The sequence below is a fragment of the Camelus ferus genome, chromosome 25 (genome assembly GCF_009834535.1).
Source record: "Camelus ferus isolate YT-003-E chromosome 25, BCGSAC_Cfer_1.0, whole genome shotgun sequence".
Lineage (NCBI taxonomy): Eukaryota > Metazoa > Chordata > Mammalia > Artiodactyla > Camelidae > Camelus > Camelus ferus.
In genome coordinates, this window is record NC_045720.1 from 16,076,872 (window position 1) to 16,093,381 (window position 16,510).

The 16,510-nt window shown below is 32.4% G+C and overlaps 1 protein-coding gene across 6 annotated transcripts in view; it reads left to right on the top strand.

Annotated features, from left to right (window-relative positions):
• The window catches only part of TAF2 (TATA-box binding protein associated factor 2), a 77,005-nt gene that overhangs the window by 20,240 nt on the left and 40,255 nt on the right, over positions 1 to 16,510 (top strand). For all 6 annotated transcript variants that reach the window (XM_032468113.1, XM_014560706.2, XM_014560709.2 and 3 more), the window contains 11 exons: positions 47 to 231; positions 1,278 to 1,391; positions 2,657 to 2,756; positions 4,363 to 4,448; positions 7,250 to 7,385; positions 8,609 to 8,763; positions 9,416 to 9,530; positions 9,883 to 9,992; positions 11,973 to 12,038; positions 13,388 to 13,640; positions 15,071 to 15,211. In XM_032468113.1, the coding sequence (XP_032324004.1) occupies positions 47 to 231; positions 1,278 to 1,391; positions 2,657 to 2,756; positions 4,363 to 4,448; positions 7,250 to 7,385; positions 8,609 to 8,763; positions 9,416 to 9,530; positions 9,883 to 9,992; positions 11,973 to 12,038; positions 13,388 to 13,640; positions 15,071 to 15,211 (1,461 nt within the window). The remainder of the gene's footprint in view (positions 1 to 46; positions 232 to 1,277; positions 1,392 to 2,656; positions 2,757 to 4,362; positions 4,449 to 7,249; positions 7,386 to 8,608; positions 8,764 to 9,415; positions 9,531 to 9,882; positions 9,993 to 11,972; positions 12,039 to 13,387; positions 13,641 to 15,070; positions 15,212 to 16,510) is intronic.

Below are 16,510 nucleotides of genomic sequence, written 5' to 3' on the forward strand. Positions count from 1 at the left end.
TTAACTCTTTTATTTAATGATCTGCTTTCCTGCTTTTTGTTTTTAGGTTACTCATTTTTGTTTGCCTCAACTTCTTCCATTGCTTAAACATACCACATCATATCTTCATGAAGTTTTTGAATTTTATGAAGAAATTCTTACGTGTCGATACCCATATTCCTGTTTTAAGACTGTATTCATTGATGAGGCTTATGTTGAAGTGGCTGCTTATGCTTCCATGAGCATTTTTAGGTTTGTATCTCTTCAAATTTGAAATGCCTGAATTAGGTTAATGATGTGAAAACAAGTTATTTATTTTGTGATCAGTTTTAAGATGTGGTTTGAACTTTTCCCCTTCCATTTAGTTATGATTGGCTTTATAGAAAATCTGTTGTTTTTAAAATTTAAAAATGTAGAAAAGCACAAAGAAGAAAATTACAAAATAACCCAAAAGACTCATCTTTCTCCAGAATTAATTGATACTAATATTTTACATAGTTGTTTTAGTCTCTTTTCTCCTTATGCATTTAAACAAAATCATGCAAGTTACTATATGGATGTCTAGTTGGATTTTTGTCCTAGCACTATTTAAAAATTTACTGATACCATCAGAAATGTTTATGCCCAAAAAAAGAGAGAACTTTGTTTTCTTTCTTCTTGTATCTTCTTTACCTCCGTCCTTTCTTTCATTCCTTGAAAAGTTTATTTTTATTTTTTATTTTTTATTGACATATAGTCAGTTTATAAGTTGTGTTAATTTCCGTGAAAAGTTTCAAATTTAGAAGTTTTATGTCTCAGGGTCAGTCTTTTTTCCCTCCTCCAAGCCTGTTTTTTCACCTGTAAAATGAACGTAATAATACTGTTCCTGCATTCTCCAGAGTTGTTAAAAGAGACAACAGGACAATATATTTGAAAGTAAATACTATAGCACAAAAAATTAATAGTATTATTAGGAAAAGATTTTTGAAATTAGAAGAGCCCTTTGTAAAAGGATTAGTCTCTGATTAATATATCAGTTTCTGATTGATGCTGCAACTCCCTACCCCCCAAAAAGGACATTTATATTTTTCATGAAAATCGATGGGAAACAGTTCTTGCTTTCAAGCAAAAGTTACTATGATTATGGATTTTCAACTAAAATTTGAAAAGATCTGAAAGCTCTTGGGGAGAGTATTTTGGTTTTTCTCTTTTATGTCTTAATTGAACTCCACTATTTTTAAAGTGTGATTATTTTATTTTGACTGAATAATTGTTTATTTCTTGGTTATAATTAGCCACCTCTTATTTTAAATTCGCAGCACAAATCTGTTACACAGTGCCATGATTATAGATGAAACACCTTTGACTAGAAGGTGTTTAGCTCAGTCCTTGGCCCAGCAGTTTTTCGGATGTTTCATATCCAGAATGTCTTGGTGAGTAATTTCAAAGTTTACAACTACTGAGAAGAATTAGGAAAGTTTATTTTTATTTTCTTTTCCTGCAGTGTAAACTGAAGTTTGTCCTAGCTGCAGATAATTAACTTAACAGACACTATTTCTCTGTATGTTTAAAGAAAAGTAATGAGTCTAAATTCTGTCCTAAATTTTTGACCATGACCTCAACATATCAATATAGTTAATTCCGTAATTTGCAATAAGAATAAGGTAAGAATTTTGATAGCAACAATTTCTTAAAGAACTGAATAAGTATTGTAGATATAAGGACTTCAGTGTACAGAGAACTATGGTTGGAATACTAATGTCAATATTCAATGCAGTTGATAATGTTTAAGGTAAAATAATGGTCCTCTACAGTAGTGATAATGATACAGATGTTTTCCTGTTAGTACCTACCTTTGAACTAATTTACTTGAAAGATGGGAGAAATAAAACACTTTTTATTTTGTTTTTGATTAAGTTGAGGTGAATTTGAAGAAATAGACAAAATTCCCTTCAGATTATTATTTATGATTATAATTTATAATTGTGACCATTCTGTGCTATATGTAATATGTGAATCTTGATTTCTTTTTCTTTCCTTCTGGAGGGGAAAGGGCAGAGTAAGGCCTCTTTGTAATTTTCCTAAAATTACATAATTTCGTTAAAGAATAATACATGGAACGTGATAGACAAAATGTTTGAATAAACGAATGAATAAATGGATAAACATACAAATTAATGAATGGTGTCATTGCCTTTCTTCTTAAGAAATTAAAAAATAATTAAGTAATTAAACTTTAGGTCTTTGGATCCCACTAATACTTACGCATGGAATTGGCAGTAATAGAATGTGTACTTTAGGAATTGAGCAGTATGGTCCTGGGTATGTGCACGTATTTTCTTAGAGGCAGACAGTATGGACAGAATTGGGCACGAAGGAACCAGTACTGCCAGAGCAAAGCACAAACATAGGTACATTATACTTGAAATAAGAGAATAAAGTGGTCTTACAGTTAAGTTCAAGCCAGATGTGAAGAAGGTATAATGAATGGACAAGAAGAACTCAGCCAGAGGAAGTGGGAAAACCAAATGGTTTAATAACTTTCATTTTCTTTAAGAAGGAGAGAAGTACACACTACACTAGTTCTGTGTCCTCTTTGGCCTTATCTGAGGAATTTTTATTATTAAAATAATAAAATTTGTTTTTTATTTATATTAAAATATAGAAATAACTTATTATTATTTAACTTTTTGCTTAGGTCTGATGAATGGGTGCTGAAAGGAATTTCAGGCTATATTTATGGCCTTTGGATGAAAAAAACTTTTGGTGTTAATGAATATCGCCATTGGATTAAAGAGGTAAAAAAAGCAGCTGGATCCATTATCCACTTGGAAGTCAATAGACATGGTAGTGTTCTCCTGATTTTCCAGTTGCATGTTTTTTATTTTTACTATTTATAAAATACTTACTGTCATTTGAAAGTTCCTAATTTTTTCCAGCAAAATGAGAATCACTTTTCAGAGAAAGACTAATGGTCTAGTTTCCATTGTCAGTGTTGGCCTCCAAAGACTTTTTTGCTAAGGAAGAGAATATTCAAGTTCTTTACATCAACCTAGTCATTAGATATATTCCAGCTCATCATGGTAGTCATTTTTAATGTAATTCTGTGCTTCCTAAATTTGTTTAGACTTAGCGCCTGGATTCTGGAGTCAGATTGCTTTTCATTCTGCTTCATACATTTACAGGCTTTATGATTTTGGCCAATCTTTCAAAGCCTCATCTGTATAAGGAGAGTAGTAGTAGCGTCTACACGTGGACAGGGATTGTGAGACATTATACATGTAATGTGCGTAGTGCCTAGTACGTAGTAAGTACTTACTGTATGTTGGCTAGTCCTTCAGTGCATTTGTGTTCTCTATCATTTTCACATCTTTTTCCCATTATTTAGAGATTTTGCCAAAAAGAAAAAAAAACCAAGAAAATTTTGCCTAGCCCATTCTGTTTATATACATTTTAATCACATCATACTTCTACTCAGTTGGAAAAATTTCAGCCTTTAGTATCCTCAGTAAATAAATAGTCCCCTCCATCTTCCTTCTTTTTTCTTATTTTATATATTTTCATCATCCAAACCTAAACTCAAGCCAAAAGATAATTGTAAAAGATTTCAAACATTGAGAACTATAAACGACTTTGTACATCTAGAACTGGAAGAGTCCATTTTTCACTTCAAAAACTTAATAAAGGGGGAAAAAATAACATATAGCACTACAGTGTGTCAAGCACTGTTATAAACATCTTATAAATATTAACTGTCTTATTCCTTCTAACTCCTTTGTTGTTATCTGCATTTTACAGATAAGGAAAGAGAGGTTGTTATTTGGCTAAAGTTACACAGGTAGTAAGTAGTAGAGCAGGATTCAAACCTGGCTTTTAACTACTTCAGTATGGTTTTTGCCACTTCTCTGTACTGCTTATATAAAATTTAAACTAGGCATGAATTTTCAGCACAGTTGTGTTGTCTTTTTTATCCACTTAAAGTTTTTTTTCAATTTGATCTGTGTCATATTAGAGAAAACTAGAGAAGTTTTATAATGATAGTTTCCTGGCATAATTCTATCTCTGTTTCTTTTCACTTGCTTACATCCTCCACCAGAAGCAAAATACAGAGAGGGAAGAAATAAACTTGGAGCACAGGTCAGAGAGTTTGGGAAGAACCATTAGGAAAACTTGCCAGGCTACTGGTGAGCCCTGAACGCAAAGTAGAGAAGGCTTTTGGGCTCTATCATTCAGCCAGCTGTGTATTCTGTTTTGTTTGTAAGAAAATAAACTACTCCCCAAATACATTTCATTCATTTTAAGAGATTTACATTCTGATTCCAGGAAATTAGAAATTACAGTTTGGTTCTTAAATTTGTTATGTAAAATAATTTTCACTGTCTCTTATTTTTATATCTTTTTTAGGAGCTGGACAAAATAGTGGCTTATGAACTAAAAACTGGTGGAGTTTTACTACATCCCATATTTGGTGGAGGAAAAGAGAAGGATAAGTATGTTGATTGTTCAGATAGGATATTACAAACCCTGTTTTATGGAATTAGTCTTTTAGGATCACTTGTATGTGTGCGAGCCCACACAGGCCAAAGAAGTAGTAATAATAGTATGTAATAATATTGAGGCCACAAATGCTGGTAATATTCTCATTACTCCTTTCATTACTGTTTTTATTGCAAATGATGACTATAAATGGATTTAAACATTAAAAAAAAAGGCTCAAAAATATGTTTTTTTCTTTTTCCTTTTAATTTCCTAATGCTGATATATTGTCCTATTCTCATAAAAGTTTGAAAGTAATAGAAACAAGTATTTTGCTTATGTACCACTGATTTTTTTTTTAAGTCTAAGTAGATAGTTTCAGCATTAAGACATCCTACCTGTACCTGTTTATCTGAATGGTCACCTACCTAGATAATTATTTACTCTTTCCTTTTTTCCCTTTTTCCTTTTATTTCCCCCTCTCTCACTTCCCTTCTCTTTCCCTTTCTCTCTCTCTTTCTGTTTTTTAGCAGGTAACTGTAAAGGAGACAACCACTTACAACAAAATAATGGTGCTAGCAGGAATCCTTATTTGTTCTAGGGTCCATGGATTTCCTAAGGGAATATGGATTGAATTGGATAGGAAATTTCTTCCGTATTTTTACTAACCATTAACTGAAATTTTATACCTTCAATTATGACTGTAGGTAAAAGACAATGCTGTGACTTTGTCAGCAGTAGAAATCATAGATGTTTTCCTCTCACATTATAATTGTTAGCAGATACCTTGAAATATTCTTTGCACTCCATTACCTTAAAATTACTGCAGTAAACCACTGCTAGATCTTATTGAATGCTATATAAATAATAAACTAGCTCCTATATTGGTAGCATCATAGTTTTTAAAAAATACTTTGACAACTATATTTCATTAATACTGATTTCCTGTGTGTTTATTTTGTACATTATAAGCAGTTTTTCTCATGTCTGTAGGATTAACCAGACTACCCAAGAGTCTAGAAAGTACAACAAAGATTAAGAAACTTGAAGTTGTATAATCAGTAGTCTTTTGTTGAAGCATGGTCACTGAGACAAGATTAAGTCAGTGGAAAGGCATAGGAATTTGGAGTTAGACAAACTTTTATAGTTACTAATTTTTGTGATCTAAGAAAATTGTATAACCTTTCTGAGTGTGTATGTATGTTTTAATGTATAAAATGATCCATCTTAATCAGGTTGGTTGCCAGGATTACTTGAGATAAAGCTTTATACATAGTATGCACTCACTCAAATGTTAGTTCTTTTACTTTCTTCTCCTGACTGCCTGCTATGTGGCAGTTTCCTAGCATATAATTAGAGTGTGTTCCCATTGTGTGTCAATGTTATTTACACTAAATGCTTTTACCTTGGTTCTGCCTATTTATTTAGTTCTTTCTGATGTTTGATTTTTAAAATTTGTACTGTAAAAGCAGTACGTGAATACATGCTCTTTGAAGAGATTCAAAAAAGGACAGTTTAGAAGCTTGTGGAGTAACAAGTAAAAGGTTCTTTTTAGCCCTCTTTTACCACCCCTCGCTCCTACCAGTTCCTCTCCTTGGAGATAACCGTGGTTATAAATTTGGTATATTGTCTTCCAGACTTCCTCCTTTTTATTTTTTTGTCTTTTTTTATGTGTATATGGCATTTATAAAATGTAATTTAATCATGCATATTACTGTGTACTTTTCTTTTTTAAAAAATTAACCATATCTGTAAATTTTGGCAAGCATTCCATGTGACTGTACATGAATTTATTTTGTTCCATTTAAGCACTATATAGTATTTTATTAACTCTTGGAATTTATTTAACCTTTTTCATATTACTGTCTATAAGTTCATAAGCTCAGAAGTAGTAAATGAAGTATAAAAGTAATTTTTTAAATATTAAATTAACAAATATTTTAAATTCCAATATTCCATGTTTTTTAAGGAAATATATAATGACAGTTCTTACACATTGATTTTGGGAGTATAATTTGGTACACTGATTTTTGAAGGGTAATTTGTTAGCACCAATCAAAATTCTAAAATGGGTAATTTTTAGTTTCAGCGGTTCTACTACTAAGTATATTATTATATAGAAATTATACTTCTAGACATTTGCCATACAGAAATACTTGCAAAAGTATAAAAGGATAATCACTATCACATTATTTGAAAGAGTAAAAAGTGTAAATATCTTAAATGTTCATGTGTGTTGTATTTTCTGTTAACTCTACCTGTCTTTTAATTTACTGATGGTCTCTTTCATCATGTCAAGATTTAAAATTTTTACATGGTCTTCTCTTTATGTCTTCTGGACTTTGTATTTTTCCTTAAGGAGATTTTTCCTACCCCAAAATTATGAAAAGAAAATTTTTCCTTTTTTTTTTTTTTCTTCTGGTACTTTTGTAACTATTTTTGTTTTAGATATATAATCCATCTTGAATGTTTTTTGTGCATGCTTTAACCTTGGGATATTGATTGGAATTGCATTGATTGTACAGATGAATTTAGAGAGTACTGAAATATTTATAATATTGCATCTTCCTACCTGGGAGCTTGGCATATGTTTCCATTTATTCAAGTTTTCCTTTATGTCGTCTCATAAAACTTTATAATTTTCTTCCAGTTAAGTTTATTTTTAGATGTTTCCTAGTCTTTGTTGCTCTCATACTAAGGAAATTGCTAAGGTAGTCCCAAAAGGTTTTTGATTTATTGTTTTGATATAGCTATGAAATTTATTGTTGACTTAATTCAAATTTGTTATATTAAGCAAATCTGTTTATTTTTTTAGTCCAGCATCCCATCTACACTTTTCAATAAAGCATCCACATACACTGTCCTGGGAATACTACACTATGTTTCAGTGTAAGGCTCACCTTGTGATGAGATTGATTGAAAATAGGATCAGTATGGAATTTATGTTACAAGTAAGTACTAAAGTTAAGAACTTACTAATTGTAAAGAAAGATCTGTTCTATATGTATGTAATCTGAATACTATTCTGTAGAATAGGAGTCAGGGTATCTGGGTTTATAGCTGGAGTTCTGTTATTCATTAGCTGTTTGTCCACTAAGTAACCTGTTCTTTTTGTTGGTTTCCTCAGGTACAGAATGGGTATCAATACTTGATGCACTTAGAGCAGGATTTTTATGAAGATAAAATTAGAATGGGAGGTTAAAAGTGAAACCTATTTATGCTATGATTTTGTGTTTGGCATTATTTAGAATATTAAGGATGAAGTGCCATTTAGAAATATTTTCAATAGGAAAAAGCAAACCTATCGAAAAGATGTTTATTTTTAGTACTGCTAAATTCTGCTGTATGTTTTAAGTAAGTTTTGGTGTGAGTAGTTGAGATGTGCTAATTGAGATAGTAGAAGCTAGTTGTATTATAAATATTCATCTTTTTTTTCCTATTGGTAATATTCTTAGAGGTAAGTTAAAAAAAACTTTTTAGTAATCTTTTTTTAAAAGCATTTAAGTTTGCCGTAAAGTTAAGTTTCTTTAATCCTTCTGTCCTTCACCTTGCCTTTAGAGTAAAGAACAGAAATAATAAATAAGAGGTGGTCTATAAAGAGCCAATCAACTTTTTAAAAAATGTTTATTTAAAAAAATTTTATTAGATTTTTTGTTTGTTTTTTGAGGAGGTAATTGGGTTTATTTATTTAGTTATTTGTTTTAATGGAGGTACTGGGAATTGAACCCAGGACCTCATGCATGCTAAGCATGCATTCTACCACTGAGCTTTATCCCCCTTCCGTCAGCTTTTTAAAGTGGTATAAATCTGCATGAGTATTCTCAAGTTCTTAATGAATGTTTCATTCCTATGTAAACCTCATAGCACAATACATTATAGGTATTATATATTATTATAATTCTTAAAAACATAATATTCATTGTTTGGCCAGGATACCATTAAAATTCAATTATGTTTAGAGGAAGAATGGTGTTATAGTCTGGCTGTTTGAATCTTTTTATGCTTCCCTTGCTAATAGTCTTTCGCTAGAACAATCTATGAAGTAAGATGTGAAATTATTGTCTTCTGTAATTGTCTATAATAAACTTATAATGCAAAGTTGGAATAGTACAGAATTGAAGGCAATGTGTATTATGTTATATAGACTTACTAAGCAACACTTTGATTCTTACAGGTTTTCAATAAACTGCTAAGTTTGGCTAGTACTGCTTCATCTCAGAAGTTCCAGTCACATATGTGGAGTCAGATGTTGGTTTCCACATCTGGGTTTTTGAAATCCATCTCGAATGTCTCTGGCAAAGACATCCAGCCTTTAATAAAGCAGTGGGTGTATCCTTTTCAATAGCAGTTTGGCAAAGGAGGGAAGATTATGTGTATAAGGGGAAGGAGGAGGAAGAGGGCTTTGGTGGGGGCGAAAGGAGGTAAATAATAGAAATAACCAGGAACTGTAAACCATTTCCTCTAGGGTACCTACTAATCATTGAGATACACACATAAATCACATCTGTGTTTGTAAAATTTGTCAAATTTGAAGTACCGTTAGTGTGTGAGTACAATAGTAGGCTTGATGGTGAGGGAAGTAAATAATCCACCAGACAGGCCTGTAGGATTACTTGTAAGATGCAGCGGTCTGGTGACTTTTAGATGTGGTTGAAGGTTGGCACAACTTGAGTGGTATCTTGGAACTTTTCAATTTTTACATTTTTTCATTTCAAAGCACTATATTAATAACCTGGTAGAGTGGTTTTGCTTCTTTCAAAAACTAATTTCTTAATGTTTCAGATTTTTTTTCTTTTAAATGTGAGGGAACATTTTTTCACAAGAATTTTGAATACTTTGCCACCTGGTTTTCAGTGAAGTATGCTCTCAAGCTTTGAACTGATGGGAGTGCACTTGAAAATTATTACTACCCTCATGAATAATTTATTTTGTTTAGTACATATTTCTTTCAGTATGCAAAAATTCCTTTACAGTTCTTCAGAGACCAGAGTGGAGTGGTAAAATTTTATGGAAGTTTTGCCTTTAATAGAAAACGAAATGTCTTGGAGTTGGAAATAAAACAAGATTATACATCTCCTGGAACTCAGAAATATGTGGTACGTTGTTTTCCAAAATGGCCTTCTGCACTGCTTTCTCCCCAACTTAAATAAAAGAAAGGCTTATGGTTGGGGAGCTGGTTAGAAATCTCCTAATGAGATTTTGTTTGCAAAGAATGAAACTGAGAAAACAGCAAGTGTCAGTGAAGGGGGGCAGGGGTTACAGATGGAGATTTCAGGGGAAACAAATTCTCCCAGTTCTCCCCTTCTTTGGCACCAGCTGCCTTTCTGGGTTACCATGTGAAATCTTGTATAGTATTATTTTATATCTTGCTATATATACCTGTACACATAAGAGTACATACTGATATTTTCCTAGTACTATCTTTGAATAGTATGTTTCTTCTTAAAGGGGCCACTTAAAGTGACAGTACAGGAATTAGATGGATCCTTCAATCATACATTGCAGATTGAAGAAAACAGTCTTAAACATGATATTCCCTGCCATTCCAAAAGCAGAAGGTAGGCACTGGGTTATAACTATAAACTTCGGTCTCTCACATTAAAATGCCAAAATAGAAACCCTACTGTATACCTAATTTTTCAGGTGAGAACATGTTATCTAGTATCTTTTTTTCCCGTTTTACTTCAAGTTAGTATTACCAAACATTCTTTATTTGCTTTCTGTTCTTGATAACATTTTTATCCTTAGAATTAAGTAATTAATTTTAAAATTTAGGTTTGAGAATCATTTTGTAGGGACAGGAGGAGGTGGAATGGAAGTTAGAGTTTTGGGAGCCAGGAAAAATTTAAAACGAACTGCTTAGTTTCATTTTGTTTGTTTTTTTTTTAATTTCTTTTTTTTCTTGTTTTTATTTTTTTGTTTTGTTTTTTTCTTTTGTCTTTCTTTGTAGAGGGTGGTAATTAAGTTTATCTGTTTATTCATTTCAGTGGAGGTGCTGGGGATTGAATCCAGGACCTCATGCATGCTAAGCATGTGCTCTACCACTGAGCTATACCCTCCTCCTTAGGTTCATTCTTATTAGTCTCATTGGATTAATAGCTATAGGAAATTTTGGAAAAATGATCATTGACTGTAAAGAAAGCTGCATGACATATGTCATGAAAAGCCCCTGCATCATCTTTACTATGTCTTTCTCCCTTTTCTCTGTATCACCATGCCCTTAAAGAACATCCTTGATGTCTTTCAAAGGCACATTGCCAGTTTACTTAAAAAATGTTCAAAAAACAAAAACAAAAACAAAAAAAAAGGGAAGAGAGAGGGTATAGCTCAGTGGTAGAATTGGTGCTTAGCATGCGTGAGGTCCTGGGTTCGATCCCCAGTACCTCCACTAAAAAATAAAATAAAATAAAATAAAATAAAATAAAATAAAATAAAATAAAATAAAAAATTAATTCAAAAATACATAAAGAAACCTAATTACCCCCCCAAACAAAGACAAAAACAAAAAATGTCCAATAGTTCATCTTTCATTTAATATATTTTTTCTTTACCACTCCTTGTTTTTCTAATTCAGCCATTAGCATATACTCAGAATAGTGAAAGATGAAATATTTTTGTGCTTTCCTCGGGGAATGTGTAGTAATGTCAAAATTTCAGAAATACAAATCTTATACCCATGACTATGCTTAGGTCATCTCAGACAGATGAGAATGTCAGTTAATTCTGAAGGACTTTACAGGGAGATTTCAGAATCAAGTTCTCTAATCAGTCTTTCATTGTAAAAATTCTTAGTTCAAAGTGAAATCCTTTCTTTTTGTCCCGTTCACCTTCAAAATTGGGAACATCTGATTGCTACCCTTTTCATAACATTTCCTCAGTTTTGTTTTCTCTATAGTAACAGTATGTCATCTGGGTATTCTTTTGGTGTGAGGACTCTTTCCTGTTTTATTTGTCCTCACATGACCATGCATCTAGTGTGGTGTCCAGTAGATTTTATGATTCAAGAGTAGTTTGCATGGAAGCAGTTACTTTTGTTTTGGCTTATCTTAAATCTTGTGCAAATTAGTTAATTATACACATTAATTAGTACTGTTAAGATGTTTTATAGTTACCCATTTACTTCATATAGGACAGCACATGTTCAGAATTATTCATGTCTCATTTCAGGCCTAGCTTTTTTTTTTTTTTTTAATTTTTTTTATAAAGGGTTTCTTTATTGGTATATCTCTTACCTTTCTGTATAAAACTGCAAGTACCAGTTCTTAGGAATATGTATATGTTTTAAGTTGACATTTAATTATATATTTCTGATTTTTGTTAAACGTCGATCAGGAAGGCATTTTAGTATCATTTACTTCATTCCCTTTAGTTTCAAAATAGACAGATTTGTTGTGTTTAAATTCCATTACCTTTTGTTATCCCTTCCTCCTCAGGATCTTTCAACATGTAAAATTCTTAATTTGAACTTCAGCTGCTCGTTATCTCCTTTCAAAATTGGATATGTCACAATTTGCAAACTTGTTTTTCCTAAAATGTAGGAATAAGAAGAAAAAAATTCCACTGATGAATGGAGAAGAAGTTGACATGGATCTTTCTGCAATGGAGTAAGTTAGTTACTTAAGTTTAAGGATACAGTGTTTTCTGCAGTCTCATTTGTCTTATACATCTAAAAGTATGTGAATGTCCTGAAATTAGTGCTTTTAAAACTTTTAAAAGGCAATAGACACCTACCAAATCTTACTTAAAATTATAATTAATCAAAGAGAGAGACGTAAATATAGCCTGGCCCAGGTGAAATTCAAAGGAAGTGCAGGATGGTGGTGGGGTGGGCATAGCCTTGGCTTAGGCAGCTTTCTTGCTCCCCTGGTGGCCTCCAGAGCAGTGCTTCTCAAACTAAAGTTCATGTTAGTCATTGGGAATCTTCTTAAAATTCAGTTTCTGATCCAGCACTTCACTAGTGGGTCCTGATAGTTTGCATTTCCAGTGAGCTCTCAGGTGGTACTGGTTCTCTTTGTCTTTGGTCGAAAGCCCCTGGGCTCTTTGATGCTCCCTATGTTTGCAAAAAACAATTTAAATATCATCATAAATTTTTTGTGGTAATATTTGTTGATTGACAGTGTTTTATTTTTAAATATAATGTAGCTCAGGCTTTATTTTGCCCGTCCATATTGTGCCTTTGTATTTTTTATAAAACATCTGAATTATTTACTAGCTTGGTTGCCAAATATCACTGCTGTTTATATAGAGTTTATATCATTTTTCCATATCAAGTTCCTTGCCTATAGTAAGCACCCAGTAGTATTTGTTGAATTGAATTAATATTTCAGGTGGGGCTCTTTTGATAAAAGTGTTAGACTAGATTTTTAAAACTGCTTGTTACTTTGAGAAGTACGTGAGGGGAAGTTGTGCTGTGCCTCTGCACTGTGATTTCAGAACTTTCTGTTTAATAAAGGTGATCATGAGTCCAGCATTTAAAAAAATACTAAAAGTCAGCTAAACAAATTAATTTAGTAAAATAATAAGAAATAAATTTGTTTCTTAGTCACAGATTGATTTCTAATAAAGGGTGGCATCTACCACCATTGTCAGTTTTTAGGCTTTAGGAAGTAAAATGAAGAAATTTGGTCCCATTTTCCCTCTTTACATCATAAAATCACTGATCAAAATCCCCAAATAAATATTTTCAGGTGACATTTTTTTGTGAAAACTGTCTTATTCTTGGAGTTCTTTTCAGCAAGATTGATACAGATTAGACATTGTGAGAAACTTGAAATACTTACTGAACATAATGAGAAAGTTGTCAATGTGATTTTTTAAAAAAATGAATACAGTAAAACTCCAGGCATTCTTGAGCACTGCATGGAGAAGAGAATCTGGTTAATAAATACTCTGTTTTTATTTTATAAATATATGAAATTGAAAAAGTAAATAAGAAAATTATATTTTCTTTCAGTGCTGATTCTCCTTTGCTGTGGATAAGGATAGACCCAGACATGTCGGTACTGAGGAAAGTGGAGTTTGAGCAGGCTGACTTTATGTGGCAGTACCAGCTCCGCTATGAGAGGGATGTGGTCGCACAGCAAGAGTCCATCTTGGCCTTGGAGAAGTTCCCTACTCCAGCATCTCGGCTTGCCCTCACGGACATACTAGAACAAGAGCAGTGTTTCTACAGAGTGAGGATGTCAGCCTGTTTCTGTCTTGCAAAGGTATGATTATGTATAGTAGAAAAAAGAAATGGCTACTGCATGTTTCAACAACAACAACTACAAAAACCAAGCCTCTGAGGATGAATTGAAATTCACCATAGTCTTTAATTTTACTTGGCAGTTGGTCTCTTGACAGATTTTGCCAAATGCTTTTAACAAGGCTGATTTGAAAGAAACATGTTTTGACCTGAAAATAATGCACTGAAATGTTATAATTGTCAAACTGAAAGTGAGATTTTAAAACCAAAGAGAATTCCTTCCATTTTATTGAATTGCCAACCACATTGTTAAAGCAAAGAATTTAAGTCATTCCTTGCTTTGAGAGATGTTTTACGTAATGCTACATGAAATCAGTTCTTCTTAATTGTCCCACTTTGATGGTTATTTCATGTTGATTTGGGCTTAGAAATCAATATTGGGGATATAACTTAAAACGATCCATTCTATAATTTAACATGCTAGAAAAGTTAATTTATTAAGAAAACTAAGTTTTTTCCTTTAGATGCAAAAATGAAACAAAACAAACAAACAAACTGAAGATAGAACAAATGAAAACCAGAAACCGCAGAGAAAAATTCGGCCAGAACTACTGGGTTCTGGGTATTTAAAAAGCATTTTGATAACCGATTCATTTTCATGTAGTGACTCGTGCCTTCCTTACTGCTAAATCCCGTTGTCCAACATTTCAGCAGATTATGATCGTTTAGATTTGTTTTAGCTTTCATGGTAGCTAGTGAGTAGTTAAATTCCTACATCTACTCTAACATATGAGGGGAACATGATTTTCCTTGATAAGCATCCGCTAAAGGTATAATTTCATTGCTTCTATAAAGATCTTTGTGATTCATGAATGCCAAATTCTTAGCAGATCCATAAAATTATAGACTATGTTATTTAAAGTTAATTATAATTTCATTCTTTTCAGACATGATTTTTATATACACTAAAAGTATCAGTAGCAAGATATAGTTTCTTCTAAAGCATTCCTACAGACTTGAGTGGTAGCACTGGACTTGGCTTATTTTTCAATTAGAGTAGATTCAAAAGCCTTATTTAAAATTCATGATGATGTTTCTATATCTGATAAATTTAAAAGGTTAGAACTATATCTTCCTGAATGCAGAAAGACAGACTTATTCAGAGTAGAAGCCTTTTGCAAATGTGTTTTTTAAAACATAAAAAGAATGCTCCCATTTAGAAATTAAACTTGTAGCAAATAGTTGCAAATGTATGTAAGAACTTTTTAAGTTTGTATATGAGTTTATATATGTTCTTAGAAATGATAATAAGAAGCTAAAATGTATTCCTGAGAATTGAAGTGGTTGAAAATAAATCCAGTTGTATTGATAACTTTTAGGAAGCTATTTCATTTATTTAAAAATATTTTTACCCTGGTGATGGAAATTACTTCATTTTCTAATTATTTACAGATTGCAAATTCAATGGTGAGCACATGGACAGGACCACCAGCCATGAAGTCACTCTTTACTAGAATGTTTTGTTGTAAAACTTGTCCAAACATTGTGAAAACAAACAACTTCATGAGCTTTCAAAGTTACTTTCTACAGAAGGTACAGTTTACCTTCTAGTTTTCTTCTGATTGTTTTATGCCAAAATCTGTGTATCTCAGTTAACTTGAGGGCTCTTTAAATAATAAGTATATTTACTTTCTTATATATGATTTTATCTTTGTTCTCTTCTTGCTTCTAAAATGCAAAGTTTTTTTCTTTTTTTCCAAAGGTTTTGATTGTTCATTGATTTTATGAACTGTGTGCAAATAAGTCACTGTCTACGGTAATACTAAAGGAAAAAGAGGTGGATAATTTGACTTTTGGGTTGGTTACATGGGGGATGGAGGTATGGCTAAGACCTTCTGTTGGCAGTCCTTGTAGAATGTGGACAGCATTTCTGAGTCAGAGACAATGCGGCACAAGCTCCAGTTTCAGTCCCAGCTCTCCTGCTCACTCACAGTTTGTGTGAGGACAAGTTTAACTTTCCAAGCCTTAGTTTACTGAATTGTAAAATTAATCTTTTTTTTTTTTAGGATTAAATAATATCAAGCATGTGAAGTGTTTTATACTATATTTATCACATAAAGTTTTTTATAAATGGTAATTTCGAAAGTGGTGATGTGAAGGGTCACTGTTTTAGAAAGGGATGTGGGAATGGCAGGTGTTAGAGTTTTGGTAATTTGGGAATCATTTGTAAAATATTTTGAGTAATTTAATAATAATGAAGGCAGATATCAGATTAACTACATTGAACTAGAAGTAGGAGTAAAGTTGAAGTATAAAAATCTTATGAAGCCTGTTCTTTCATGTTTTTGGTATTGAAGAGCACGAGAAAGGAGACAACATGTTAAGCATAAAGCAAGGCTTAGAAAAGGACATTTTAGTCGATTTTGTTTTGTATAGAGGGAGAGAAGACTCTTGGCATGTTTGGCACAGAGAAAGATGGAATACTCAAGTGGGAGCAAGTAAATATAAAAGCGATAAGATAGAGCAAATTCTGTAATTATTAGTAGTGGGCAGGACACAGCTGGGAGGTTAATTTTAGAAAAGATAAGAACATTCCTTTTTCTGAAGCAGGTAGAAAGCAGATTAAAAGTAAATGAAATGATAGATGTTGAGGGGGATGTGAAGCAAAGTTAGATTTACATAGGAGGGAGGGGAAAGTGAAAGGAGCCCCCCACAACTTTGGGGCACGTGCTGAGAGTGGATATCATGATGCATTTAAAGTGAATTTCTTCAGCAGAACAGACTCAGGAGATCCAGGTTTGAGGGAAGCCTGGTGTGATGAAAGAAGTCTGAGGTATCCTGTTATTTAATTTTTGGGTCTGAGCATTTGATAGTACTTAACCACATGGCTCA